This window comes from Delphinapterus leucas, chromosome 20, assembly GCF_059928025.1.
Source record: "Delphinapterus leucas isolate spDelLeu-1000000601 "Yukka" chromosome 20, BTC_Dleu_Yukka2, whole genome shotgun sequence".
In the NCBI taxonomy this organism is placed as follows: Eukaryota; Metazoa; Chordata; class Mammalia; order Artiodactyla; family Monodontidae; genus Delphinapterus; species Delphinapterus leucas.
The window spans coordinates 33,565,722-33,593,632 of NC_143148.1; the positions used below are offsets into that span (position 1 = coordinate 33,565,722).

The 27,911-nt window shown below is 46.7% G+C and overlaps 2 protein-coding genes across 4 annotated transcripts; one reads left to right on the forward strand and one right to left on the reverse strand.

Moving 5' to 3' along the window:
* On the reverse strand, positions 1–13,870 carry CIAPIN1 (cytokine induced apoptosis inhibitor 1). 2 transcript variants are annotated; one of them, XM_022555952.3, is made up of 9 exons: positions 13,738–13,870; positions 8,909–9,090; positions 7,931–8,083; positions 5,931–6,007; positions 4,333–4,495; positions 2,828–2,901; positions 1,830–1,945; positions 1,247–1,328; positions 1–730 (listed from the first exon to the last, which is right to left on the reverse strand). In XM_022555952.3, the coding sequence occupies exons 2-9, from the start codon at positions 9,063–9,065 to the stop codon at positions 620–622; spliced, it is 933 nt and encodes a 310-aa protein (XP_022411660.1). In that variant the 5' UTR covers positions 9,066–9,090; positions 13,738–13,870; the 3' UTR covers positions 1–619. The 2 variants fall into 2 exon arrangements, with proteins under 2 accessions (XP_022411660.1, XP_022411659.1); XM_022555951.3 differs by having other exon boundaries at positions 5,931–6,010.
* Positions 13,852–27,481, forward strand: COQ9 (coenzyme Q9). Of its 2 annotated transcripts, XM_022555949.3 has the most exons (9): positions 13,856–13,972; positions 16,256–16,424; positions 17,594–17,729; positions 23,002–23,144; positions 23,405–23,489; positions 24,551–24,655; positions 25,958–26,113; positions 26,414–26,467; positions 26,776–27,481. In XM_022555949.3, exons 1-9 carry the CDS (start codon positions 13,903–13,905, stop codon positions 26,809–26,811), a joined length of 954 nt encoding a protein of 317 aa, XP_022411657.1. In that variant the 5' UTR covers positions 13,856–13,902; the 3' UTR covers positions 26,812–27,481. The 2 variants fall into 2 exon arrangements, with proteins under 2 accessions (XP_022411658.1, XP_022411657.1); XM_022555950.3 differs by lacking the exon at positions 24,551–24,655 and having other exon boundaries at positions 13,852–13,972.
* The last annotated feature ends 430 nt before the right edge of the window (positions 27,482–27,911 follow it).

The window sequence follows — 27,911 nt, forward strand, 5'->3', positions numbered from 1 at the left end:
TACATTAGTACGTAAGTTTAATACCTGGAGATTAACAGAAATGACAACAGGGCACAGATGCAACACAATAAAACAGGGATGGGGGGTAGGACTGGAGGGGGCAGAGGGACACTGGATATGATCACAGCAACCAAGGAGTGATTCCCTTGGTGCTCTGAGGTCATGAGACACTTGCCTCTTGTCACCAAGAAAACTGCATGGGGAATAAACCACCAACTCTGGAAGATAAGCCGTGGCACTACTGCGGAGCTTAGAATGGGGTGGGGCCCTCTCTGTCACAGTGTTAATACTCAAGGATGGCGGGCTCGGAGAGTGTTACGAAATGTCAGCATTTTGACCTGGTGAGAGGGGCCTATTTGGGATGTGCCCCGTTTAACTAACACTGGGTGAAGGAGGTCCCCACTCAGGGTAACAGGGCCCCGGGATACCGTGGTCTTGATCTGCAGCAGCACTCCACACCACTGCTCCCAGCCAGCTCCACTCTGTCCACTAAGCACCCTCTCCGCAATGGACCTAAGCCAGAGTGAGCCAATCGAGAGGAGACGGGAGGAACCACGTGGTGGGATGGAAGGGGCAGGAGCTGGCGGAGGAGCAGGTGTGTCTCAGGCCGGGCCCTCCCCTAGGCATCATTGAGGCTGCTGTCGCTCAGGAGCACCTTCTCCCCAGGTCTGAAGGCCGGCATCCCAAGGTAGGGGCAGCTGGCGCAGCGGAAAGCATCACCCAGGTAACACTGTTGAAAGAAGAGACCATCATACAGGGAAGCCAAGTGTCAGCTCTCCCAGAGATACAGGCCAGGAGAAAGGGATCCCAAATTTCATAGTATGGCCACAGCGGCCTGAAGAGAACGACTGCGTACATTTGTAGGTCCAACTGGGATCCAAATACTAAGAGTCTTTAAGATCTCTGATTTCATGAAAGACAAAAGTCTAGAGAAGTTCCTTAGGTGGACATACTTCTATATTCTCAGCAGTTCAAATCACAGCCACACTCAGCAAATGGCTGAGTAGCATCAGGCCTAATGTGAAGCAGAAAGGGGCCAAAAATAAGAAATGACAAGCGCCCCCCCTACAGGCATGAGTGTGCTACCACTCTCAGGAGATAAGCCCCTTCCCATTACTACCTAGAGACACGTTCTCGCACGTTCACCTATTATTAAAATACTTGGGCAGTGAACTCTGTAGAGCTGGAGCTGGTCTGGGTTTAGTTTAGGCCTTTGTGAATACGGAGTAATCGACCAGATACTCACGTTTCCACAAGCCGACTTGGGCTGGGAGCTTCTCTGGTCCCTGAACTTCTCTTTTTCCAGTTCCTCGGCGAGGCCACAGGTGCTGGGGAAAGTCAGTGGCTGATGAGCGGGACCTGCCACCACCCAGAAACTCCAAGTCCTTGACAGGCCTTTGCCCTGGGAGCCTTCACAGATACGGAGTATTGACCTTTCCTGGCCTAGTCAGGTTTGGGTTCCACAATTCCATGATGTATTGTTTGGGGATTCACACATAGACAGTAAACTATCGAAAAAGCCAGGAGAGGTTAGCACAAATTTGGGAGAATGGTAGCCTCTTGTAAGGAGAGGGAGGGAGATGCAGCTGAGGGAGCACGCAGAGGCGACTTCTAAGGAACAAGTCATGTTCCTGGTTCTTCAGCTGGGTGAGCAGTACATGGGTGTTCATTTTATTGTTCTTTAAAATGTACTTATTTAGCATACTCTTCTGACCGTCTGATACATTTTACAATAAAACATGTTTTAGTAATTGTGAAGTACAGCGATTCCTTGATAACCAGAAGCCGCTGGAAGCAGCCTGGCAGCCTCTCCTCACCCCAAGGCTTACCAGTTCTTGCAGGCCTTCCTCTTTTTCCCTTCCCCACAGGAAGCAGCCCGCAAGGAAGCTGGGTCTGGCTTCTTCATATCTTCTGGATCCAGCAGTTCATCTGAGTCAATGAGATCCTGGAGAATGTTCGAAGCCATTAATGACGCAGTCATGGTCTCTGCTAATGAACACGTGAAGTGGCCACAGTCCACAGCAGCAGTTCGCCCATCTACGCAGAAGGCACCCCTCACCCTACCGGGCTTGATCGCCACGCCCGAGCTGACCACATAGTAAGTACACTACGTGCACAGAAGCTGTGTTAGGCTGTGAGGGGCTGGGGACTCATGTACGACGTGCAGAGAATATGTGTGTGGAGGGCAGGGAGGGAGGGGGCGGGAAGAACGAAGAGAGGAGTGTTATATTTATGCGAGCATACAGAGGGCTGTCGTGTGAGAGAGGGGAATGGAGTGTTTTCTGTGTAATTCCAGAGGAAAAGGGAGATCATGATATATACACGCGTGTAATTCTCCGAGCAACGTGTAGACAGTTAATCTGTAAGCTCTGTGAGGGCACAAACCGTCGCCTAGTTTGCTTACCACTCTAACTTCAGTAGTTGTGGGAATGAAGAACTTTATTACAGAAAGCATTGATCTGAGTGGGAAGAGCATTACTGTTAAGACAGTGAGCATTTGGTGACTTGCCCAGACGAAGGAGCCAAAAAATATTTTAGCTGACAAACTCTTTTCAGGTTTACGCATGCCCACAAGAGTCTTTAATATATCACATGAAGTGAGAACAAGAAAATCTGCGGGGGGAAAGGTGCTGAAAAAGAAATTTAAAATGCCACTAATGTGGAGTTTCCTTCTGAGTCAAAAAATGCTAGTGGCAGGCACAGCCACAAGGCTAGGCTTTAAATGCTTTCATACCTACAAACCCAGAGAGGCCACTCCAGACAACAACATTCCCACCCAAAGTGGGGCCTAAAAGAAAGCAATCAGGTGACCACAGTGCTGACTCACCACGCTCTCATCCTCCATATCATTGGCCGAGAGGGTCCAGAGCTTGGCAGCTGCAGGGTCCACAGCAGGCTTCCCTGAATCCAACCAATGAAAGAAAACAAGCTCCAGAAAAGCAGCTGGGAACAAACTCCAAGCACACGTAAGTGCTTTCTACTGAGGCTGTGCAGGGAACACACTGGGCCGGCGGTCAAAAGACCTGGGTTCAAGGCCCAGCTCTACCACTTAGAAAGGCATGAGAGGGACCCATCACTTTATGGCAATAAAAGCCATCATTTGTTAAGCTTTGTGCCAGATACTACATTAAACATTTTACATACATGATCTAATTTAGTCCTGCTCACCAACTTATGAGGAAAGTTCTTGTCATCCTAATTTTATAAATGAGGAAAGAGGTTTAGATACTTAGGCCAGTTACACACAGCCACAAATACACAAGTACAGACAGAGTCTACCTAACGCTTTTAACTTTCACTCCATATTGCTTTCTCCTCCTTCTCTTAGTTCCCATCCCTAGAACATGGGGCTAATAGGATTCCCTATACCCACTGCAGGAGATTTGAATATTAAACAAGAAACTGTGCCAAAAAGCATTATAAATAGCAAAGCTCCAGTCACATGTAGACCTGTTACAGACAAGAAAATGGGCTCGAGAGCTGGTGGTGGCGGCGTAACAACAAATCAGTAGCAAATCACACCTCCTGATTCTCTCTCTGGGCCCAAAAGAGCTGCGGGTTCAGTGTGTGCCAGTCCACGAATGGGCCTTGGGGGGAAGTGCACCCCCCAGAGATCACTGTCACACTGGATGCTCAGATCTCCCACAGGGCAGGTCATCTAAGCTGCTCCTACCCATTCTGGAACTGTGACTCCAAAGGTTAGGACGTTAAAGGATTTCTTGAAGATTTAGGCTGGACAGTCAAAACAGAGCAGTGTGAATGTACCTGTAAATTTTTGCATACCTCACAGCTAGGACAATTTTTCTCAACTCAGGCATTAAAAAATAGTGACAGGAAGGGTGAGAATGGTGACAAAGGGTGGAGTGCAATCTTCTGAGAGGAGATATTTTTATAAGTGTCTTAAGATCCTCAAAGAAAAGCTGAATTCAGTGGCACAGAGAAAAGGACACATGGGAAGAGGAACAGCACACTCTTATCCGCCATGACCGTCACTGTGAGGTCTTCTGAGGGTAAATGTCATAATTCTGGGGTCTGGGAAGACTTCATCAACTAATGAAGCTACGGGAGTCTGACCTCTAGAATCTGGAGACCTCAGTGTCCTCTGGTGCAGAAGGGGCTGAACTAGGTAATATCTATGCATCATTTCAGTTTTGGATCCGAATATGCCCAGAACAACAGTACATTAAGCATTCTTCCATTTGGAAATGAGGGAAATTAAGGAAGGGAATGATCCTCTGAAGATATCACCACCTCATTCAGATCTCTGGCTCAGTTTTTAATAGGGCTTTTCAGGCCCACTCAGACAGAACAATGTCCCTAGGCCAGTCTCACCGGAAGACTTCTTGGTAGTAGAAAGCTTAAGTTGACTAGAAGAACCCACTTCAAAATTGGGCTTTTTTCCTGTGATCTGCACAGAGAGCAGGCTGTCACTGTGGTAACCCAGGTGTTCTCGGACAGACTGAATCTCCTCAGGGCTCAAGAACTTGCGCTGCAGCTGAAATTCAAGATATCAGAGGATTAGGCCACACTCCTTCTACAGTATGATGGTGTACTGTCCCCCTCACAGGTGTCAAATGCTCACATCTGTAGTAAGCACACGACAGCAGGAGGTCACAGACATTGCCTCGTGCCTCACGTTCAGTTTCTCACTGATCAGGACGCTGGAGTGTAACTTCTGTCTACATGTTTATGTTGAGCCTGCCCCTTGGAGAGTTGTATCAAGTATCTGTCTATTCGGTACAAGGCACTGTGCGAGGCATTGTGGAGACTGTAATGATTAGGATTATCAAGATGAATCGGGCATGTTGAAGAGGCTGTTGAATGGAATCGAAGCCCATGGCGGGGGAGCATGCCCACAGTAAAGATGCTAGAAATGAAATATGCAGTAGAGAAAGAGAACCACAGGGGGAGGGAACTGCTTTCTATGTTCCTTGGGAAGAAGCTGGGGGTGCCACCTCTATGTCCGACAATTATGGAACTGCTACATAAACCACAGTCCATCTAGAGCACTGAACGCCGTTCCATCATTAGTAAGAAAGTGGGTCAATACACTGAGGTGGATAATGTCGAAGACAGCTAAAGGTGGGGAAAAGAGCTAGTGACTGAACACTGTATACATACGACCTTGTTTACATTAAAAAATGTGTATACACACACACAAAACACACTTGTAAATACATAAAAAGAAGTCCGAACAGCCACACCAAAAAATGTATTGGTGGCTCCCTCTGGGGAGGAAAGTGTAAGCAAGGCCTGAGATGTCACTTTATATTCTTCAGTCTTAACTGAATTTTTATGAACATCCCATATTTTGGAATAAAAAATGGAAGAACTTTAACTAAAAAGAAAAATAAGAAAGGGTAGGCGTGAAGAAACTGAGGCCCTAGGTCATGTACAGATCAATGGTATAACAGCTATCGTGGTATAACACCTCTCACACAAGGAAATTTCAGCCTTGGAGAAGAATGTAGAGCCATAAATACCTCTATTTAATGTTAATATTTCTAATGAATTGTCAGAAAAGGATTTCCCCCTCCAACCTATTCTAGCCTCCCACCCAAAAGCTGAGGAAGATACAGGCAACTGCCCTTCACTTAGGCCTAAGATTCGTGTCCACTAAGAGATGTGTCGCTCTCTCCCTGCCTCAGTGGTCACCACTAGTACTGAGACCAAAATATGTCCCAACCCACATGGGCCCAAGCTGAGTCTCTTCAGAGGAGACTGATTTCAGAGGTTTCGTCCTTCAAGGCATCTGGTTTCTCCCATGCAGAGCCCTTCTCAACTTGTTTCCTAGTTGAGTGACACTGATCACCTCACCTTCAGGGTTGTTATTTCTCCCAGATTCTCTCTGTATCGTCTGACAAAAGAGATACTGGGTTTAGTCACCCAAGGCTTAAATTCCCAGCAAAGAAGGTCATCTACAAACATACCTCTTTTACTTCCACAAGACCAGAAAGAGTCAGGGCTGAACACAGCTTAGATGCCGTCTTCACTTTGCTATTGTTAACTGCTAAGAGGAAAACCCCAGTTAATAGCTTTATAGGTCAAAGCAGGAAAAATAATAAAGGCTCTCTGCTATTCAGGTCAGCAGGCACTAAAACAATAATAACCTATTCTGTTCAATGTATATATATTTTAGTGATAATATTTTAATTGGACAACTCCTTTTGGTTGTTCAAAGTGCTCTTACTGATGCTCTTAAGTGTCATATAATAATTCCATTATTACTGCTTCATATCACTCTCTGTTTCTTTGAAAAACCTAACCTTCCAGGGGCTGTTGGATAATGACCAAGAGGCTGAGAAACTGTAAAGTATACAAGTACCTCTGTATAGTTCCGACAGACACTGTGTTTAGTCACCCAAGGTTTACATCCCAAAGAAGGCTATAGCTGCTATTAACATCACAAGCTTATATTTCCACATAAACGCCTTTACACATTTCAAAATACTTTTTTTTTTTTTTTTTTTTTTGTGGTATGTGGGCCTCTCACTGTTGTGGCCTCTCCCATTGCGGGGCACAGGCTCCGGACGCGCAGGCTCAGCGGCCATGGCTCACGGACACAGCCGCTCCGTGGCACGTGGGATCTTCCATGGACCGGGGCACGAACCCGTGTCCCCTGCATCGGCAGGCGGACTCTCAACCACTGCGCCACCAGGGAAGCCCTCAAAATACTTTTATTCCTATTATTTGATGAAATAAGTCATCACATTTTGAAAGAAAGTCTAGTTAAAAATGCTAAAAATCAGGCTTCCCTGGTGGCGCAGTGGTTGAGAATCTGCCTGCCAATGCAGGCGACACGGGTTCAAGCCCTGGTCTGGGAGGAGCCCACATGCCGCGGAGCGACTGGGCCCGTGAGCCACAAGTACTGAGCCTGCGCGTCTGGAGCCTGTGCTCCGCAACGGGACAGGCCACGATAGTGAGAGGCCCGCGCACCGTGATGAAGAGTGGCCCCCGCTTGCCACAACTAGAGAAAGCCCTCGCACAGAAACGAAGACCCAACACAGCCATAAAGAAATAAATAAAAATTTAAAAAAAAAAAGGCTAAAAATCTAGAATGATTCTGACAGCTTTACCACTGAGCAAAAAAGAGGTTTTTATTTCTTGGATTCTATCTTTACTTTCACATGAATCAATACTTAGCTCATCACTCTCAGACTTCTAGTCACTATGTTTTTAACTTTTTAGTTTGAAATAACTATAGATGCACAGGAAGTTAAAAACAAATGTTCAGGGAGGTCTCAAGGACCCTTCACCTCTTCTCTCCACGATAATCTCTTACACAACTATCATATAATAGGAAGACCAGGAAGTTGTCACTGATAGTCCACAGAGCTTATCCGGATTTCACCAGTTTTACATACACTTGTGTGTGTGTGTGCGTAGTCTTCATCACCACAAGGAACCTTCACACCACCCCCTTTACAGCCTCACGTACCCCCTTCCTCCCATTCCTAACCCCGACGATGGCCAACCTGTTCTCTGTCACTATAACTTTGTTATTTCAAGAATGTTATATGAACAGAATCATACAGCCTCTAAGCTTTTGAGATTGGATTTCTTTCACTCAGCATGATTCCTCTGAGATTCATCCAAGTTGTTGCATGTGGCAATAGTTTGTTCTTTATTTAGTGCTGCATAGTTTTCCATGGTGTGGATGTACCAGTTTAAGCATTCACCTGTTGAAGGATCCAGCCATTTTCAGATGAGCAGTTTCCTTCTATTTTACTACCTAATGGGTCAAATATCACAATTTACTCAGATGTGCTGGTTCAGAGTTTTACAATAATTCATCCCTTATCCCTAAGGATAAGGTTCAGTACAGGACTGTTGATCTCCAAATTATATCTCCTTCTCAGAGAGATGCGGTAAACATACCTAAAGATTCAACCCTGTTAAACTCTAGTCTTTCAGGTGAAAATTTCCTTACCTACAGCTGTCTCTACCGGCTCTTTCAGAAAAAGACATCCACTAGGCCGAAGGATCCGGGCCATCTCAGCCAAAATCTCAGCACTGTGCAGAGTGGTGCTTCCAGGAATTATACCCGACAAAATAATGTCAAAGCTAGATTCTTTGTGGGCAGCTGAAAAGAAGGAAGACTCTAATCAACAATCACCTTGGCCCCAGAATCTCCCAATCCCTCCCAAGTTCCCACAAAGGTTACATGCGTGGCCTTGTAGAATAAACACCTACCTGTTCAGCAAATGCTATTATACCACCGTTACTAGCAAGAGGGGCAAGGACACTGCTGCCCTGCTCTCCCTCAGTCTTACTAACTTCATCTCCTTTTGTATGCTCAGGGGAAAAAGTAAAAAAGGAGGGTGGACGAAAACCAAGCTTTTTTAAAAAGTGTGGAACATCTAATAAGAAATAAGAACTTACTTATACAAATCATCAACTATACTCCTAAGTCCACTGTATCTCAACTGAAAAACTACTATCATGCGCCACCCCCCCCCAGAAAAAACCTCAGCTCTCGGGCTTCCCTGGTGGCGCAGTGGTTGAGACTCCGCCTGCCGATGCAGGGGACACGGGATCGAGCCCTGGTCCAGGAAGATCCCACATGCCGCGGAGCAACTAAGCCTGTGCGCCATAATTACTGAGCCTGCGCTCTGGAGCCCGCAAGCCACAATTACTGAAGCCCGTGTGCCTAGAGCCCGTGCTCCGCGATAAGAGAAGCCACCACAATGAGAAGCACGTGCATCGCAATGAAGAGTAGCCCCCGCTCACAGCAACTAGAGAAAGCCCGCACGCAGCAACAAAGACCTAGCACAGCCAAAAATAAATAAATAAATTTATTTTAAAAACAACAACAACAACAAAAAACCCAGCTATCAAGGAACGACAAGAAATGCAGCACTGCCATCAAAACCGCCCTCCCTGTAAGACAACCTGGGTAGGTACTTACACTGCAACAGCTGGTTGATGTTTTCCACAGACACTCGGCCCTCATCGCCAGTTAAGGCTTGAAGCTTATCCACCAGATCTTTTAGAGCCTCCGTCGGAGATGACTTATCCCAGACCACTGCCACAAACTGGCCAGCTGAGATCCCAAAATCTGCCATTCCTGCAGTGCTGTGGACCTAAAAGCTATGGGCCAAAGGAGAGTCAAGAGTGAGCAGAGACAAAACGCAATTCAATCCATGGGGTACCACCAAATGTGATTAGAATTGCAACCTAATTCTGATCTCCCACCAGGGAATGCTGACCACATTAGAAAAACTCACTGTAGATACCAGAGTGTGAATAAATAAACCCATTATCCCAAGGTTTCATAACCCCAACATTCCCAAATATGGCAGGTGGCTTCCTTGGTGAGAATCCTGACTGGGCAGTCAAGTAAGGAGGTTGAAGGCACAAATATTCTTTTCTCTTTGGTATGAGACAACTCAGCTTGAACAGAATGTAAAACACACAGGACATTAATTAGGTAGAAGTATGACTCAGCAAGGGAGGCAAACAAATTGGCTGATATAACCCAACCACAAGCTTAGTGTATTTTTTAAAAAGAGACAACATATGTTAATTTAGCAAACTGAATAATGATATTTTCCCATTCATCAAGATATGAAAATTCAATTCCACTGACTCTGCATTGATCAATAGTATCTACTACCTCTAACAATTAACATTAGCCAGACTCTTCAAAGCATTTTACCTACATTATCTCAATTGAACCTCAGTACAACCTTAAACTAGATATTACTCCCATTTTACAGTCAGGAAACAGGCTGTTGACTTTGCCCAGGTCACACAACTAGTAAGCGTTGTGTGGAAAAAGTAAAAGCTGGGATCTGAATCCAAGTCTATATGACTGTAAAACCCATGCTTTTAACCTATGGAAATTTCCTCCTGCCGGGGTCAACTTTCTCTTTGACTTGATACTCAGATGAGTATAGAATGTCCTCACGATGCAATCAGGTCAGGAGATAGCAGTCTACTCAGTTCCCCATTTCTTTCTTAAACATTAATGACTCCAAGTCCCTGGCTTCAGACAGCTCTACCAAATGACATGAGACCAAAGCTGTGGGATAGGGATCACACATAGATGGGTCTTAAGCCGAATACTTCTGTATTCTGCAGAGGTGGCTAACCCAGTGACAATTATGCCACCACAGACACTCCGGGACCAAGTTTAAGTCAGGCCTACACACTCTTCCTTCTTTAAAAATGTTCCCTTCAGGGACTTCCCTGGTGGTCCAGCAGTTAAGACTCCGTGCTCCCAACACAGGGGGCCTGGTCCGATCCCTGGTCAGGGAACTAGATCCCGCATGCCACGACTAAAGTCTCCGTATGCCACAACTAAAGATCCCGCATGCTGCAATGAAGATCCCACGTGCTGCAACTAAAGACCCAGCGCAGCCAAATAAATAAATAAATCTTAAAGAAAAAAAAGACATGTGAAGCAATCTGAGTGCAGAATCTTTAAAAAAAAAAAAATGTTCCCTTCAAATGATTTGCTCCTCAGCCTACAAAACATGCCTAGGTCAGCCAGTCATCCTTAAATACTGCAGTACTTTGATTTTGCTGCTCGTTTCCTAAGGCTTTTATTTTCTAGAGCAAAGTCAAAACTCTTCAGTCTTCTGGATTCAGGTGCTCCGTAATCTGGCTCCTCCTGTATCTCCCACCTCCCCAAAGTGAATCCTCCCTTGTTGTATGAAAAATCTTGGCATTTTCACTCTATCATGCTTTTTATCTGGTTCCTTCCCTGTGGAATGCCCTCTTTATTATCCTGACCTGACTGCACGCCGTGGTAAAAGGATGCCAAGTGTTATCAGATAAACAGGATTCCTTAGTCATTGAATTGTGGGTTTTAAATCCCTAAAAAGCACACAATCAAGAACTGAAACTTTAAGCTTTCAACTGTAACATGATGTTGAGGAAGAACCCTTACAAATCTTTCAAGTGAACAACTTTGGATCAGTCTCACATTTAAGAACCAGCTGGGGAAGATAGGAATATGGATTGCTGGGTATGAAGTTATAAGAAATAAATGATCTCCTTCTAGAACGATGTTGGAACAGGCTCTCCCTTGGGACAATAGAAAGAGATAAGAAGTTCCCTTCCCACTACTACAACCTTGCACTGTACTCACAGAAACATCCTCATGGAAGAACCGAGGGGCCAAAGGCTACTCATTAACTAGAGAAACACAAAAAGCCAGATGTTGAGACCTTTTCAGCAACCTTAATGGAGGCAGGGTTTTATTTTTTCATTTTTATTTTTTTGAATTTTATTTTTTTATACAGCAGGTTCTTATTAGTTATCCATTTTATACATATTAGTGTATATATGTCAATCCCAATCTCCCAATTTATCAGGCAGAGTTTCAGAGAGCACAGGTTTCGAATACGGATGAACTGGGGTTCTACCTATCACTAGATCTTCTATTTATTAGCTACATGACAATGGATCAGTGATTAGCCTCTTTTCTCATTAATAAAGTAGGGAGAATAATCTTATATTTTGCAAGGCTGCTGCAAGAAGTAAATGAGAAGATAAAAATATGCAATGTACTCGGCAGGACCTGGCACACAGAGCTCAATAAAATAATGTTCTAAGAGAACTCTGAGCCTCCACTTCTCTGTGGCCAGTTTATTTGCCTTTGCTTCAAACAGTCCTATAAAATCTTGTTCTTCCTCCTCAGCCATACCTGCTGGGAGGACACCCCAGGGAGAAATGTGAAGCTCCTTTTTTATTGTTAAAGTTATACAACATAAGAGCTGCACTTTATGACATCTTATACAGTACTCCAGTGGGATTGTGTCTGTAAATTAGAAGAATGAAAAGTGCTTTGTTTTCCATATCCCCCCAAACTAATCTTCTATGGCAACAGGGAACTCATAAAATACATTTATTAAACATTAACTCTCAAAAAGACACAGCCACCACTTTCAGTCAGCGTTTTCCAAATAAAATGGGACACAATGTTCTTTTAAATATCTAAAAGCCAAAGTGTGATACTATTCATCATCAGAGTTTTATGTTGTTGTCAATGTCTTTCCTAAAAAAACAAGGAAAAAATGTCTGGCACCTAAGTCAACATACTTAGAAGTGTGACTCAGAGCCCAGTTTCATAAATAAAAAGAGGTGGAATAGAAGTCATTGTCACGTCACTGGACTTGTTAAGCATCTCTCCAACTCTGACTGCTGCACACACATGCCCACAGCCCTTCTAAAATGTTGTTGGCAGGTAGTGAAAGCAGATGTCTGAGAACAACTTCTGGAGATGCACTTGTTTATTTTTAAGGCACCCAGTAAACATCAAATCCTGAGGCATTAGGCTCCTTTTAAGGATGAAGAGGGCCAAAAGAAAAAAAAATAAGATTGAAGTTTGGGTATCAGTTCAAACCAAGGATCAAATCCTTTTAAGTCAAATGCATAAAAAATTCTAAGAATACTGACAGTTAACGGAAAGAAAAATTTAATTAAAATGAACTGACCGAAGCGCGTGCACTTGCGCGCGCACACACACAAACACACAAACACACAAACACACACACACACACAGAAAAAAAGGTGACAATCTGCAAGGAAACAGTAAACTCAAAGGAAAAGAAATAGAAGACTTTGTCTCCAGGCAATTAGGTGTGTGTCAAACTTAAGGGTTTCAGGAAGGATATCCAAGTGCTAGATTTTCCACAGGAAAGATTCATTCGAAGATAAGTGGACAGAACTCAGAAAACAAAACCTCATGGAGAGATCAGTAGTGCTTTCAGATCCAGAAATATGGATCTGAAAACATCTGGGGAGTAGTTTTGGCTTAGGGGGAGGCTTCCCCCACACTCACGCAGGGGAGAGTAAGAGGTTCTGAAAAGGTTGATAAGGACTGTGCAAAAATACAAAGACAAGGGTCTAACTGCACAAAACTTACAGAACGGCATGCTTAGCTCCAGCTGTTGGTTATCCCTCATCCCCAAACCATTTACTTCTTCCGACTATTATGAAGCCTTCCCTGGTGATAGGTTTCCCAGTGAGGCGCTCCTCATTTACATATCTGCTCAGTGACTAGTCCATGACCTCCCTGAGTCACGCAGAGCTTGGCACTCAATGTCAGAATAAAGGCCACCAGCCTTTCCCAAACTTGCAGATCGTCCAAATCACCCGGGGGCATTTGTTAAAATAAGATTCCAGGGCTAAATAAGATTCCAGATGTACTGAATCAACTCTCCAGGAGAAAGACCTCGGTATCCGATTTATTAACAAGTGTCCTGATGGTTTTTCCAATCCGGCAAGTTTGGGAATACTCACTTATATCAACTCAACACTTTGGAGGTTCAGGGAAGTCAAAGTTTCAAAATTACAATCTGGGGGGTCCAGGTACCCCCAAAGACGGAAACTTAAGCTTCCCTGATGTTTGCGAAGAGGGACTGAGACTCAAGGTCACAACAGCTGGCTACTAGCAGAACCGGGTCTCAGACTCCAGTCTCCCGGACCCCAGCTCAGCGCTGTCCCCCGGGGCCTCAGGCCGGGTCCGGCAGCGCGGGAGATAAGGCAGCTCGGGAAGGGCAGAAACCACCACGCTAGTAGATCGGGACGAGGCACGGCGGGCCCGACCCCGCACACCGGCTTCCCCCGGGCGAAAGCCCGCTGTGGTCCTCAGGGAGGTGGCCATAGCCACGTTTCCGCCGAAGGACGAGGCTGGGGATGGGAAATGAGAGAACATGGGGCAGAGGGTGGGCCGGAACGGGGGCGTTGGGGAAGGTCGGGCTCTCGGACCACCTGGTGATCGCTCACCTGCCGCCCGGGTCTTGCTCCCGGCTTCTCAGCATCGGCCGGCTCCGCACCTCGCGCCTATCGCGAGAGGAAGAAGCTCCCGCTGCGCGGGGAGGGCGGAAGTGGCCATGCAGCTGACTCGGTGCTATACGGCGCGTCGCTGTAGGCAGCGTGCCCGCTTCCAAGATGGCAGCGAGGGTGTCTGGCGCGCTCGGCCGGGCGGGGTGGAGGCTCCTGCAGCTGCGGTGCCTCCCCGGTGAGAGGGCGGCCGATCCCGGGAACGGGGAGGGAAGGGGAGGGGGCGCGAAGCCGATCTGGGCTGGGTGAGGGGCGGAAGAAGCCTCGTGGCGGCTCGAGAGCAAGGTGAGGTGAAGGGCATAGCGGCTCGCGCCGGCGCCTCGGGCTTGAAGTGGCCGCCTGGCTGGCTTCTGACCCCATTCTCGACCTGTGAGGAGCGAGAGCATCAGGGAAGGGCCTGTCACTCCCATTTCATGGAGTTGACGCAGCCCGAGAGAGGGCTGTGGGTGCCCAAGGTCACACAGCTCGGTCGGTTGCAGACTGGCACGTTGTACCCAGTCTCTTAACTCCATTGTCAAGTCCCTGGGCCCTGATCCCGGGAAACAGACACAGAGAGCGCCTAGTCTACTTTTTCCCAAGTCAGTCATTTCCCCACCTCTTCAGTAATTCTTCAGTATCCTCGTACCACCTTTGCCACCATATAGTCAGTATTTTTGTTTATACGTCTGATTTCGTAAAACTATAGACGTTTACTTAAAAGAGGAAGCTTTATATCACTACCATAAATGGAAAACCAGTGTCATCTTCCACAAATAGAACGTATGAATTAACATATTAACATAAATATATAATTAATGAAATAATATTCTCCTGTATTTCACCTAAAATCTTCTCGTGGACTGCAGTGGTTCTGCAATATTGCTTTGGGACCTCCCAGGTCCTTTTCGAAGTTTTATGAATATTTGGTCCGTTTTTTTCCGTACATATGCTAAAATAATTGATATTTTCACACATAGGTGCTGTTTCTTTTAAAAATCATTTTTTCCTGATTTGGTCCACAGCTTTTCTTTAAAATGAGTGCTGTTTTGTTGTTTCTATACAAAGCTCCAAACTAAATATGTTCAGTAAAAGTAATGCCTATGACCCGGAAAATCTACTTCGAGGTATTTACTCAACAGAAATGAAAGCAAAATGTCCACCAAAAGGTTTGAACAAGTATATTCATAGCACCTTTATAATAGCCAACAGCCCAGGTGTTCAATAGAATAGTGTTTCTTAGTGGAATGCTACTCAGCAGTAAAAAGTAACAACCTCCTGATTTTCACAGAAATATGAATCAATCTAAAAAGTATTCTAAGCAAAAGAAGTCTTATACGTACACAGGATACACAGTATGATTCTATTTAGATGAAATTCTAGGACAGGCAAGACTAGAATGAAAAATTCAGCATAGTGTGGGTGGGGAATAACTGGGAAGGAATAAGAGGGAACTTTCTGGTGATGTTAATCTCTAGATAGGGGTTCAAGTTAGGCAGGTGTATACATTTGTCAAAACTCAGAATTGGCCCATTTAAGATTTGTGCATTTCATTGAATGTAAATATCACCTCAATAAAAGAACAGTAAATATTCAATAAATATTGAACTCTAGTTAATGATGAGCATGTTGAAATGTTTAAAGATAAAGAATTCTGAAGTCTGCAACAAATGCATCAAAAAATAAGATGGATTGGGGAATTCCCTGGCTGTCCAGTGGTTAGGGCTCGGTGCTTTCACTGCTGAGGCCCAGGTTCAATCCATGGTTGGGGAACTAAGATCCCACGAGCCGTGTGGCACGGCCAAAATAAATAAATAAGATGGCTTGATGTATGAAGAGTGTGATGGATATACAGGTGTTCGTGCCACAATTCTTTCCACTTGCTTGTATGTTTGAATTTTTTTTTATTGTAAAATGCTGGGAAAGAAAAAAGTAGTATGAGCCTTTGCTTAGGAAATACAGTACTGTACTTTTCAAAAGCCCTTTCCTAAAGTAGATGGGTGTTGCAATATTGCAGATGAGAAAACAGATAGAGACGCCACATAACCACTAGGGAGTCAATACTCAGACCTTCTAATTTATAGTCCAGTGCTCTTGCCATGATATATAAATATATAATGTTTTCAAGTCACTTTCATTTTTTTGTTTGGGCCTCACAACACTCCCGTTGAGTAGGTAGAGATTATTTCTCTTAATTTGCGTATTTTAAAGTCATGCTCATTGGGGTGAAATGGTTTGCCCATTAACACACAGCTAACAAATGATGGAAACATGCCTAGAAGACAGTTCTTCCGTTTCCTGGTTCCTGCTTTTGCCACCACATCATGTCGAAAGGTTCCCAGTTTACCCAAGAATTTTGTGTGGGATCAAACACTTGGTTCTGGTTTTCCTCTGCTTTTCTTCCTCCCCATCCCTCGTACCACTCTGGGTCTCAAAGGGTCTTCTCTGGTGAGTGTCCCTGGCTGACCAGCTCAGTTTGTTTCAGTGTCCTGCTGCCGACCAGCCCTGGTGCCACGTGCCTTCCATGCTTCAGCTACACAGCTGAGGTCTTCAGATCAGCAGAAGCAGCAACCTCCCCCCTCTTTTTCTCAGCAACATTCTGAGACACAGGGCACAGAAGAACCCAGTCAGGAGTCTTCTCGTTCACCCCCCAGGTAGGCAGTAGAACCCCAGTCCACCCATTTCTGACCACTTTGCGTGCTTGGGTGAATCTGTGCTTCTCCTTCCTCTAGCCTCTCTGTTCCCTTCACAGCTTTCATCATTTTCAACCTTATCTTTGAAAGGAACCTGTTGTTTGTTTGTTTTATGAAAATGGTGCCTGTACATTCGAAACCATTCTAAATAATACAAAGAAGTTCACAAAAATAAAAAGATTATCAGAAATCGCAAACCCAGAGATAACTTTGTGAATATCCTTTTCTCTAATGTATTTCATTTATAACCCTGTATATATTATAAATGATTAATTACACTGTACACTATACATGCTGTTCCAGAACCTGTTTGTTCACTCAATAGTACGTTTATAATGTCATTTCACAATCTGTATTATTTTAATGGTTGATAGTATTCCAGCAAATGGCAGTACCAAAATTTATTTGACCTGTCTTTTATTGATGGATATTTAGATTTCCTTCACTGGTATGAAAAATAATGTGATAAAGTAGATGATTCTCTCAGCAGTGGGAGCATTGAGTCAAAGGATATGCACATTTTACATTTCGTTACACATGTGAGGCCAAATTGCCCTCCAGAAAGGAAATAATAATTTACATCTCCGTTAGATGTTTCATCTTTACTTAATCCTGCCGCTGAGAAGTTCCTCTGGCTCTGAAATTGGAGTGTTCCCAGTCATTTTTCTGGTCTCCCAATGAAAGTAGTTTTCATTTCAATTCAACAAATATTGTTTGAGGATCTACTTTGTGCCAGGCCCTGTGAATAACGTAACCGTTGTCCCTGTCCTCAATGGACTTACAGTTTGGTACAAATCCAGATAAAGAAACAATGTGGTAAGGCTATAAACTGGGAAATCCAGGGTGCTGTGACAGCATGCACCTTCCTATCACCTGACCTCCTCGCTCATGGTTCCTTTCTCTCAGTGACTCTATGGGAGGCGAAGGATGATATGATTTTTGCTCTGTTGGCATTCAAACGCTGATACTGACACATAAGTAAATGTCCTCTCAGCACGTGCTGCGAGGAGGCACAGATCCTGTGGTTTCTGGCCAGGCACCTGTTGCATGCCAGGCAGCAGGCGGTGAGGTGAGGTGAGGTGAGGTGTGCCGGGCTCCGTCCCCATGTCTCTCTTGCATTTGGGTCTCAGGTACACAGACCAGGGCGGTGAGGAGGAGGAGGACTACGAGAGTGAGGAGCAGCTGCAGCAGCGCATCCTGACGGCGGCCCTGGAGTGTGTGCCCGCCCACGGGTGGACAGCAGAGGCAATTGCAGAAGGAGCCAAGGTGTGTATGGGTGCAGGCGGGGCAGCCTGACCAAGATCAGCCAGGAGGGAATCACAGCAGCCAGAGCAGAGGGCTTTCTTCCAGCCCAGCTCAGAGCCCCAGAGCTCCTCACTGCTATACGATTTTCTGGTTCTGTGTTGTTTGTTTTTCCCCAATAGGGTAGAAATGGCTTTGTTTTTTAATTATTTTTTAATATAAAAAGAATATACCGTGGAGTTGGTTCTTGGCAGTTAGGTTCTAAAGGCAGCTCATTAGGCAAGAATTGCCTATGATCAAAACTGCCAGGGGCTTCCCGGGCTTCCCTGGTGGCGCAGTGGTTGAGAGTCCGCCTGCCGATGCAGGGGACACGGGTTTGTGCCCTGGTCCGGGAGGATCCCACATGCCGCGGAGCGGCTGCGCCCGTGAGCCATGGCCGCTGAGCCTGCACGTCCGGAGCCTGTGCTCCGCAGCGGGAGAGGCCACAACAGTGAGAGACCCATGTACCGCAAAAAAAAAAAACCTGCCATATTTCATTGACTCTAAGATGCCATTGGTTGTAAGAAGCACCATTATTTTATGTATCACTAAAAAAGAAAAATGCTGTCTGTTAAACTGTGACGCATCATCAATTTATGATTCACACTGATTGTTTAAAATGAAAAAAAAATGGAGATCCTAGAATTGACAAAATGTGGTGTTTGAAAACTCCCAAGGAGGCACCACCTTGGAGACCAGCACACCTCATTTTTCTATGTAAGTCTAATAATCGGTGTTTCCTCCTGCAGTGGAGCAGCCTGCTCCTTTAGATTAAGCCATAGGCTCATGTTTAGGCCTCATTGTGCAGAATCGTTGAGCATAGCCACATACCATCCTATGAAAGGTCTGTGAGGATGGAGACTGATGGAATTGCAGATTCACATCTCCCACCACAAGCATATGAGATATCTGCTCCTGAAATGGGACAGTGGGCAACTTTGCTGCTTTTTTAAAATTTAACTGTTATTTCTCTTGTCTTCTCTCACTCTCCGGAGAGCACGTATGGTAACAGAAGTCACATAAGTGGAATGTGTATACTATATGATTCCACTGTGTGCTCACTGTGAAAGCTTTGAACAATACAGACAGATACAAAAAAGAACTTAAAATTGTCTGTGATAACAAAGATCAACATTTTGATCTTTCAAATTAGAAAAAAAAACCTTTCATTTATTAATCATTCACTCTTTAAATATTTATTGAACAGAGAGTGTGCTAGGTCCTAGGGGCATCATAGTAGTCAGGATGGGCAAAGTTCTGCCCTTGTTGAGCTTCCAGTCTGGTGACATTAATCACATATATACAAATACATATTTATAAAATGTGGTAAGGGCTATCAGGAAAAGGTACTATTGTGACATGCAGTGGAGGGACTGAATCTAACTCGGGGTGGGGTGAGAACGTGGTGAGGAAAGGCTTTGGAACTGAGAGCTGAGGAATGAGAAGGCTTTACCTGATTTGGTGGCGTGGGGGATGGACAAGTCCAGACAGAGACACAGCATGTGCAGAGTGGAAAGAAGCCTGCACATTAGAGGAACCGAAGAAAACCATCATGCCGAGAATCAGGAAGAGATCTGAGCTGAGTGAGGCTGGGGAAGGGTCAGTTGAGGCCACATCAGGCAAGGTCCAAAGGTCATGTTGAAGAGTTAGGCCTTCTTTTATTCTAAGAATAATTGGAGGTATATAATTCAATTTGACATTTCAAAACCATCACTTTGGCTGCTGGATGAAAAAGTATTGGAGTCAGAGAGTTACTGGGAGCGGCTGCTCGTCATCCAGGAGAGATGAGGGCTTTCTGACCTAGAGCAGTGGCAGTGAACGTGGAGACAAGTGGGTAGATTTGGTGAGAGAATGACATAGGAGGGAGTGACAAAATGCCACCAGAGCTGCCTGCTGGTTTGCATGCATGGGTACATGGTGGCGCCGTTTTTTTAGATTAAGGCCACTGAAGAGCCAGGTTTGAGGAAGGCCCATGGGTACAGTCTTTTTTTCTTTCTTTCTTTTTTTTTTTTTTTTGCTGTACGTGGGCCTCTCACCGCTGCGGCCCCGCCCGTTGTGGAGCACAGGCTCCGGACACACAGACTCAGCGGCCATGGCTCACGGGCCCAGCTGCTTCGCGGCATGTGGGATCTTTCCGGGCCGGGGCACGAACCCGTGTCCCCTGCATCGGCAGGCGGACTCTCAACCACTGCGCCACCAGGGAAGCCCCATGGGTACAGTCTTGAGCTTTGTTGAATATGAGGGGTCTTTGGGTCGGCCAACGGGGAACCTCAAGCATACAGGCCTGAAACTGGAGGAGCTGCCTGCACTAGAGTATATGTTGGGGCATAATCCACATATGTATGTGGTCATTAAACCATGGAAGTGAGTGAGATTGCCTAGGGTGGCATGAATGTGCCTAGAGTGTCATGTGAAAAGAGGGAGGAGTCTAGGTCCTCAGGGACCACTGACATTTAAGGGTGGGGTGGAACAGGGTGGGGTGGCAAAGAAGTCTGAGGTGGAGGAACCTGCGCTGGAGGCAAAGCAGGAGAATGTGGATGAGGCAACTAGACATTGGTGACTGCAGCGGCAGCCGTTTGAAGGGAGTACAGGTCCGAAATAACTGGTGGGTTGAGGAGTGAGTAGAGGTCAGGAAGTGCAGAGACGTTTGGCTGCGAGGGGGAGAAGAGAGCTAGTATACTAAGCAGGGGAAGTGGGATGGAAGTTTGATGAGCATGTTTGAATACTGGCAGGAGGGCACAGAAACACCGGTGACGGTAAAGATACAAGAGGAAGTGGCAAAATAAAAAACGTGAGGTTCCTTGAAGGCAAGGATTATGAAATCCGGAAGACAGGTGGAAAGACTAGCCTTCGATGTATTAGGGGCAAAGTTGGAGAAGACAGCTGCAGGCTTAGTTTCTAGAAGAACCTTTAAGGAGTTCCCAGGGAATGGCTTCTGTTTTCTCTGTAACGTAGGTGTGGTTGTCTCCTGATCGTGAAGTTAGGAAACAGTGGGAGGAGACAGAGGTTCGGAGGTAGCAGAGAAGGTTTGAGAGAATATTACAGAAAGGTGTGGAACCAGGGGAGGACAGAAATGTAACAGGATTGTTTGGAAAAATCTGATTCTACTGAATATTCTATGGTTAAATTTTTCACTCTTTTTCATATGCTTTTTTCACTCTGCATATCTCCATTCATAGGGCTGCATAATACCTATTGCATTTACTTGAACTCAATTGATAAACATTTGGGTTGTTTCCAATTTTTTTAATATTATAAGCCTATTTGTACGACAGATTTAAGTACATTTCTGGTTGGTTTCTTTAGGACAAATTATGAGAAGTGGAGTTGGTCTTTCAGGGAGTGCATCAATCAGAAGAAATCACACCAGTTACTCGAATAGAGAGAATTTAACACAAAGAATTGTTAACTAGATGTGAAATTGGTAACCAGGTAACTGAAAGGATAAAAGAACACTAAGGTATGGTAGAGGTAGCACCTGCAGGGAGGAGCTCTCATCCCCAGGGCTAAGGGAACAAAGGGAAGAGCTGGAATGATTACAGCTAGGAGCTTGAAGGAGAGTCCCTGTGGAGGTGAAACCCCCACCTCTCCGGAGGACGTGCTCCTCAGCGGGTGCTGGTGTCGCTGACCTTGGAGGAAGGGTCCCTTGGGGCTGGCACTTGACCTCTGGGGTTGGGGAAATGGCGGAGTGCCTGGGAGGGCAGGGAGAGGATGGTGGCTCGATTAAACTGGGTCTGCACCTGTCGAGAATACTGCAGACTGGGTTCAGCTGCTGCCACTGGACAGAACTGCGGTGGTGAAGGAGGGCGCTGCTCACACAGACCGCTAGGGACGGGAAGTAAACCGCGAGGAGCCAGGCCCTTCCTCCTCCTCCAGCCTTGCAGTCTCCCTCTAGAGACCCTATCCGCGGACCTAACATGGAGCCAGAAGTATGGCTTGCAGAGGAAGGGCAGGTTTGGAGCTGAGAGACAGTAGCTCAACAACTGGCCCAGGGAGTGTGTATATTTTCGAGGTTCCTGTTACATACATGTTAGAGGCAGTATAGCCTGGTGGTTAAGAGCTTTAAGCCTCGGTTTCTGTAAAATGTGGATGATGGTAATACCCACCTGCTGGCATTGCTGTGGGGCTGCAGCAAGGTCGTGTATATAATGCGCTCAGCCAGGCACCAGGCACACAGGGAGCACGCAGTCACCCTTAGTACTGATGCTCCTGCGGCTCTGGTGTTGAGGTGAATATTGCCAAGCTGCCCTCCAAAACGGCTGTGTACTCCCACCAAAAGAGAGGCACTTTCCCAAAGGTGGGAATTTAGAGTTAATGGTTTTTTTGGTTCCTTTTCTGCCCTCTGTCCCTGCTGCCGTCAGGGTTCTCCCTCCAGTAACTGCTCAATGAGTCCTGTATGTGAGGAATAGTAAAGGATCTCTGTGGCTTTGTTAACTCTTTGACAACTCATTAGGAAAAGTTTGTGAGGGACTTTCCTGGCAGTCCAGTGGTTAAGACTCCGCGTCTCCAATGCAGGGGACGCGGGTTGGATCCCTGGTCGGGGAACTAAGATCCCACATGCTGCGGTGTGGCAAAAAAAAAAAAAAAGTTTGTGAGACCTTTTTTTTTAAACAACTGAGACTTCGGTTAAGTGAGTTGGTGAGGAAGAGAGTTATGAGCGCTCTTCCCAAGCCCCTTTTTATAATAGTTACAACTCTAGGTTACAAGTGTCAGAACTCGAACTCAACTGGCTCAAGCAAGAAAGGGAGTGTTTGTCTCATTTAATAACAGAAAAGTCTGGAAGTAGCTCTGGCTCGGTGTTCTTAGATTGTTGCTGCTGGGAGCTGTCTCTACAGCATATCTGCTTTGCTTTCCTCTCTGTGAACTTCATTCTCAGCAGGGGCTTCCCATGCAGGACTAAAAATGGCTCAGCAGCCCCAGGGGAAAGAGGGTACTTCTTTCCCATCGGTACTAGCAAAAGTGTGGAGGCGGCCTCATAGGGCTGGATTTGGTCACGTGCACATTCCTGAACTAGTTGCTGTGAACTCCACTTATCTAGGTCTGGATCCCCTGCTTTGCATCACACCCAGGGGCTTGATGGAGTGTGGAGGGACTGGTGGTCAGCTTCTCCCAGATCACACGGATAAGAATGAAGAGTGGGGTGTCCCACTGGAACCAAGCTGCTGTTACTAGAAGAGGAGGCACTAGTGATGAACAGGCGGCAAATGTCCACTCCACCTACCCGCCACTTTCCTGTTTTCCCTCTCCCCCTTTGTAGTCTCTGGGTCTCTCCAGTGCGGCTGCCACCATGTTTGGGAATGACGGCAGTGAACTGATCCTGCATTTTGTGACCCAGTGCAACTCTCGGCTCACCCGTGTGCTGGAAGAGGAGCAGAAGCTGGTACAGCTGGGCCAGGCAGAGTAAGTCCCATGGCATCATTGCTCGGGGTGGCAGCTAAGGTTCAAGGAGCTTAGTCGCCACTAGCTGTCCCCAGGAGGCCAATCCAAGCAGAGCCAAGAGGGTAGCACTGAGCAGCCCTGCTGCTCTGATGGGACTGACACGCAGCTGCCTGCCTCATCAGGAGCTGGTGGGGCCCTCCCCACTAGGGCTGAGTAAACAGTGTAGCACCGAGCCCATGCCTTTGATCCAGAGACACACTGTTTTCTTTTCCGTCTTCCAGGAAGAGGAAAACAGACGAGTTCCTGAGGGACGCTGTGGAAACCAGACTGAGAATGCTGATCCCGTACATTGAGCATTGGCCTCGGGTACAGAGTCCATATCCAGGCCCCAGGGCATAAAGTATTCATGTTTATGATCCTCAGCACCTTCACTTGGAGGGTCTGGCGCACTGTTCAGAAGTTAGCTCATTAATCTCCACAAAACTAGGGATTCGCAGTGCAATTGGTGGAGCTAGGTTTCCGATTTGCAAGAGCCAAAGAGAGGACCTCTGAGCCATCTGTGTCTCAGTTCCTGGAAACGTGGGTGGCGTGGGTCCTAGATCACGTCCTGGGTGGGGTCTTAGTGGCCCGCGTGTGCCACCAGGTCTTCAGTGAGGAGGAATCCATGAAGGGGATTAGAAAAGTCAGAAGATTTTACTGGCCATCATCATTAACAGGCCTGTCGCGTTCTAGATCTCAGGGAACTGGGACTTCTTTTCAGTATGTCAGTGTGATGCTTAGAGGATTGGAGTATTCATTCCAAGGGCTTCCCACTCCCCTTTTCTAAAGGTCCTTTTTTCCTGTTTCAAAGTGTGTCACAGTGCAGGCCATTCTCTCAGTTAAGAAACTCAAAGCACATCAGCACTGAGAGGGCCCACGGATCATCTAGTGTCCTCTGCCCAGCTGGGAGACGGTTGAGCATGTAATTTCAGTTGTGGGCGGGAGTGAGGGAGTACAGTCCAGAGTCAAGTCCCGTCCCCTGCCCATGCTCACCACGCTTGGTTTCAGATCTCCAGCTTGACCCAGTCCACCTCGAATTCCACCCCCAGACTCCCCAGCTATCCCTGCTTCTTCCTCCATGTTACAGAATGGGGTGCTCTCAGTAGTCAAAGCCACCAGTCTAGAGCTGGCTATCTGCATTCCCAAGTCCACATGCTAGGGATTGAGAATCTGACTGGGTCAGCTGAGGGTCGGATCTGCCCCGGCTCCCATTAGCTGCAGTCGGGAGCATTAGACGCCAGGAGCTCACACGAGTGGGTGGAGATGGTGAGTCTCAGAAGGAGGGCCGGGCAGGCCCCCTTCCGTACCTCCAGGGGGAGGTGAGGCACTAGCCACCTGAGCCCGCCGCTGCCAGTGTGCAGTCCCACTCCTCTGCCATCTCTCCTCAGGCGCTCAGCATCCTTCTGCTCCCTCACAACATCCCGGCCAGCCTGGGCCTGCTCACCAGCATGGTGGATGACATGTGGCATTACGCTGGGGACCAGTCCACTGACGTGAGTGCTCTCTGCAGGCCCACAGGCTACTGGCAACGCCTGGATTAAGCATTTCCTCAGGAAGTTTGTGAAACTTCTTTGATAACAAATCCCTTCACGGGACTATAGTGTCATTCCCATCTTGGAAAGGGGAGGCTAAGGTATGAGGAGGGTCCCTCCACAAGCCACGGTGGGATCTAGGTCATCTTCATTCAGGGACCAGTGCCGTAGCCATGAGCCATTGGTATCCCTTCCCCCACTAGACTGGTGACAAGGCATCAGAGGGCCTTGTGATTGGATTGCCATTTTATAATCATTTCCCCCTCAGTATTCTCTGATTTAGATTCTGTAGCAGACTTTCTCAGTGTGTGTCTTTTTTGAGACTGATTAAAAAAAAAAAAAAAAGAATGCCATGGAGACACTCGTTGCTTTAAAAAGAAACTCTCTCCCTGTAGTCCATGTTGGCCTGCTTCGCTAAGAGATCAATAAGCCTTTAAAAAAAAAAAAAAATAAGCCTTTAAACAGGCACCAGGAAAGAATCTGACTTGTTAGTGCTATCATATTTCTGGTAGGAAATTAAAAAAAATATATATATATATACCTTCATAAAGGAAATTAATGTGTGATGGTACTTTGTGGAATCCAGGATGGGAGGCAAAACTGATGCTCCCACCACAGTTATAACAAAGTGCTTTAATAAACTTCCATCGTGTGGGAATATACCACCAACAGAGATGGTAGGAAAATGAAATTAGAAAGCTAAGAAATCAGAGGGATAAAACAAAAAGCAGCCGAGCTAGGGCTCTAAAGAGTGGTTTGCCAGGACGGTCAGAAGTTGCTGAAGGACTTGAACCCTCAGCTCTTCCTAGGTATTCCAGTCTGTCCGTGATGCTGTCTCAGCCCTCACTTCACTGATGAACACGCGAAGGTTTGGTCATTACTGCCTGACCACAGAGCCTCCCTGGAACTTAGATGTCCTGAGACTTAGGCTTTTCACTGGCGTTTCCAAAGCCGAGTGGATGTAGCAAAATCACGTGGGGCGCTTATGAAACATCCAGACCCTGGCACTTATTTCAGACCTCCTGACTCTAAACTCTAAGAGGTTGGGCCCAGTAGCTTGCATGTTTAATCTCCCAGGTGATTCTGACACCCAGCCTAGTTTGGGAACAGCAGTCTTGTCTAGAGGGCCATGTGTATCTGTGAGGAAAAGAAGAAATCAGGAGGAAGCCCAGGAGTGCCAGTGGCTTTGGGTAGGAACTACCCAGACTTGCCCCAACCTGCAGCAATAGTGGTGACCCACCTCTCTGATGGGTTTCTTTGCAGTTTAACTGGTACACCCGCCGAGCAGTGTTGGCTGGCATCTACAACACGACAGAGCTGGTGATGATGCAGGACTCCTCCCCAGACTTTGAGGACACTTGGCACTTCCTGGAAAACCGAATTAACGACGCAATGAACGTGGGCCACACTGCCAAGCAGGTAGCTGGGGGCTAGGCATTTGGGAAACCTCCTCACTAGGCACACTGTCTTCCTTGGGCCACACTGGTCACTTGTCTGTTCTGTTGCTCCTCTTTGACTTCAGCTGACAGTCCCCAGGGCCTACCCTGAAAGCCACACTTGGCCCATTTGTGATTGTGTTGTCCATAGGCTCTTCCTCCAGTACACAGAGCCCTCTTGACTCTACCTGTCGGGGCTAATAGGCCTACTGATTTGTCCTACCTGTCTCACCTTTGAGCTAGTGGTGGGGGCCTGAGAGAACCTGACTCTGACTCCTTCTAGGTAAAGTCCACCGGAGAGGCACTGGTGCAAGGACTCATGGGCGCAGCGGTGACAGTGAGTACTACCCAGCTCATCCCTGCCCATCCATTCTCACATGTGTCACTGACCCCAAGTAGTTTTGTAGCCTTAAACTGGAAAGCTAATAATAAGACTGACAGTGGTTCAGTCCCAATCTCTAGATCCCAAGTACCCCACTTCTATTTTTTACTGGCATCAGGAAACAGTGCTCACTCCCGGGACCCTGGTATGTCAGATCTCTGCATCATAGCCACACATGCTGCCCTGGACATCTCAGTCTTTCCCATTGGAGTCCTAGGGCCAGGGCAAGGCCTCATCACTCTCTGTTTCCATCCCTTTGTCAGCTCAAGAATTTGGCAGGTCTAAACCAGCGCCGGTGAGCAAGAAAGGGTGTAAGCTGGAGTGCCCAGAAGAAAACCCGAGGACACATTTAAAGGGCTTTGAAACGCATGAGGTGCCATCCATGAAACAGGGTGTTAACGAGAGAACACCGAAGGACTCTACACACTACCACAACCACCTGGAAACCGCAGGGCACTGGACGATAGATAGAGTTGTAGCCCAGGGTTGGGCCACTTTTTCAGTTCCTAACACCGGGCCGGGCCTCCTGATGCCTTTCTGCGTTGCAGCTGTGTGATTAAAAAATGCAGCACTCAGTCAAGCATTCAAGCCACAGAAACCCAGCACGCCCCTGTCCTGGTCTCTCAGGCACCTTGATCATGTCTTAACCTGCCTAGAAATGCTCTCTCGGGCTCCCAGGTCAGAGTCAGGGTCTGAAGCCACCCCAGGTGGCAGCTCATCCACCGCACAGCACAGGCCTGTGCACCCAGAGGGAACCATGCTGCCCTTTCCTTCTCTGGTGTCCTGAGATGCTGCACTGGAAACCCCCTCGCAAGCTGCCTCACCTGAGACAGGTGCGTGCTGGATGGTACTGCCCAGCCTGGCCAGAGGTGTGATTCCAGGCCCTGTGTCGAGTTACACCAGCATGCGTTGCAGGACTATTCATGAACTTAGAGTCTGTAAAAATTATAATAAATATGTTTGAAGCAATTTCCTGTTGTGTAGGTAGTTTCCATATAGACCATGGCAGGTATCCAAGACGCCAGAGTGAGACAACAGTGTTGTGGAAAAGGCTTGAAACTAGCAGCCGGGAGACCTGAGTTCTGGTCCTGGTGCTGCCTAATACTACAGAGCAGTTAGGACAGCTCTGCATCTGTGGGCCCAGGCTTCCCATCAGTAAAATGTGGATGGCAGCAGCCTTTTCCCCCTCACCATTAGCTCCTTTGACTCCTGTCTGTCACTAACTATTTCAGTGACACAGTCTTTAGCTTTACTAGTTCTCTCAGCCTCTACACTGTCTGGGCTTCCTTTTTCAGTCTGGTTAACTCTGTTTTATTAGTCTTCCCAGGCTGCTGTGATGAAATATGGCACAGTTCTAGAAGCTGGAAGCCCAATATCAAGGTGCCAGCCAACTTGGTTC

Bases quoted from the DNA above. Each gene is read 5' to 3' on its own strand.
- CIAPIN1 (XM_022555951.3), bottom strand. From the start codon at position 9,065: ATGGCAGATTTTGGGATCTCAGCTGGCCAGTTTGTGGCAGTGGTCTGG. The intron at 6,011-7,930 runs GTAAGGAAATTT...TTTTCCTCTTAG, and splicing joins GCCGGTAGAGACAGCTGTAG to CAGTTAACAATAGCAAAGTG. The intron at 4,496-5,930 runs GTATGTTTGTAG...CTTGAATTTCAG, and splicing joins GTCTTGTGGAAGTAAAAGAG to CTGCAGCGCAAGTTCTTGAG.
- COQ9 (XM_022555949.3), top strand. From the start codon at position 13,903: ATGGCAGCGAGGGTGTCTGGCGCGCTCGGCCGGGCGGGGTGGAGGCTC. The intron at 23,490-24,550 runs GTACAGAGTCCA...ATCTCTCCTCAG, and splicing joins ACATTGAGCATTGGCCTCGG to GCGCTCAGCATCCTTCTGCT. The intron at 26,468-26,775 runs GTGAGTACTACC...TCCCTTTGTCAG, and splicing joins TCATGGGCGCAGCGGTGACA to CTCAAGAATTTGGCAGGTCT.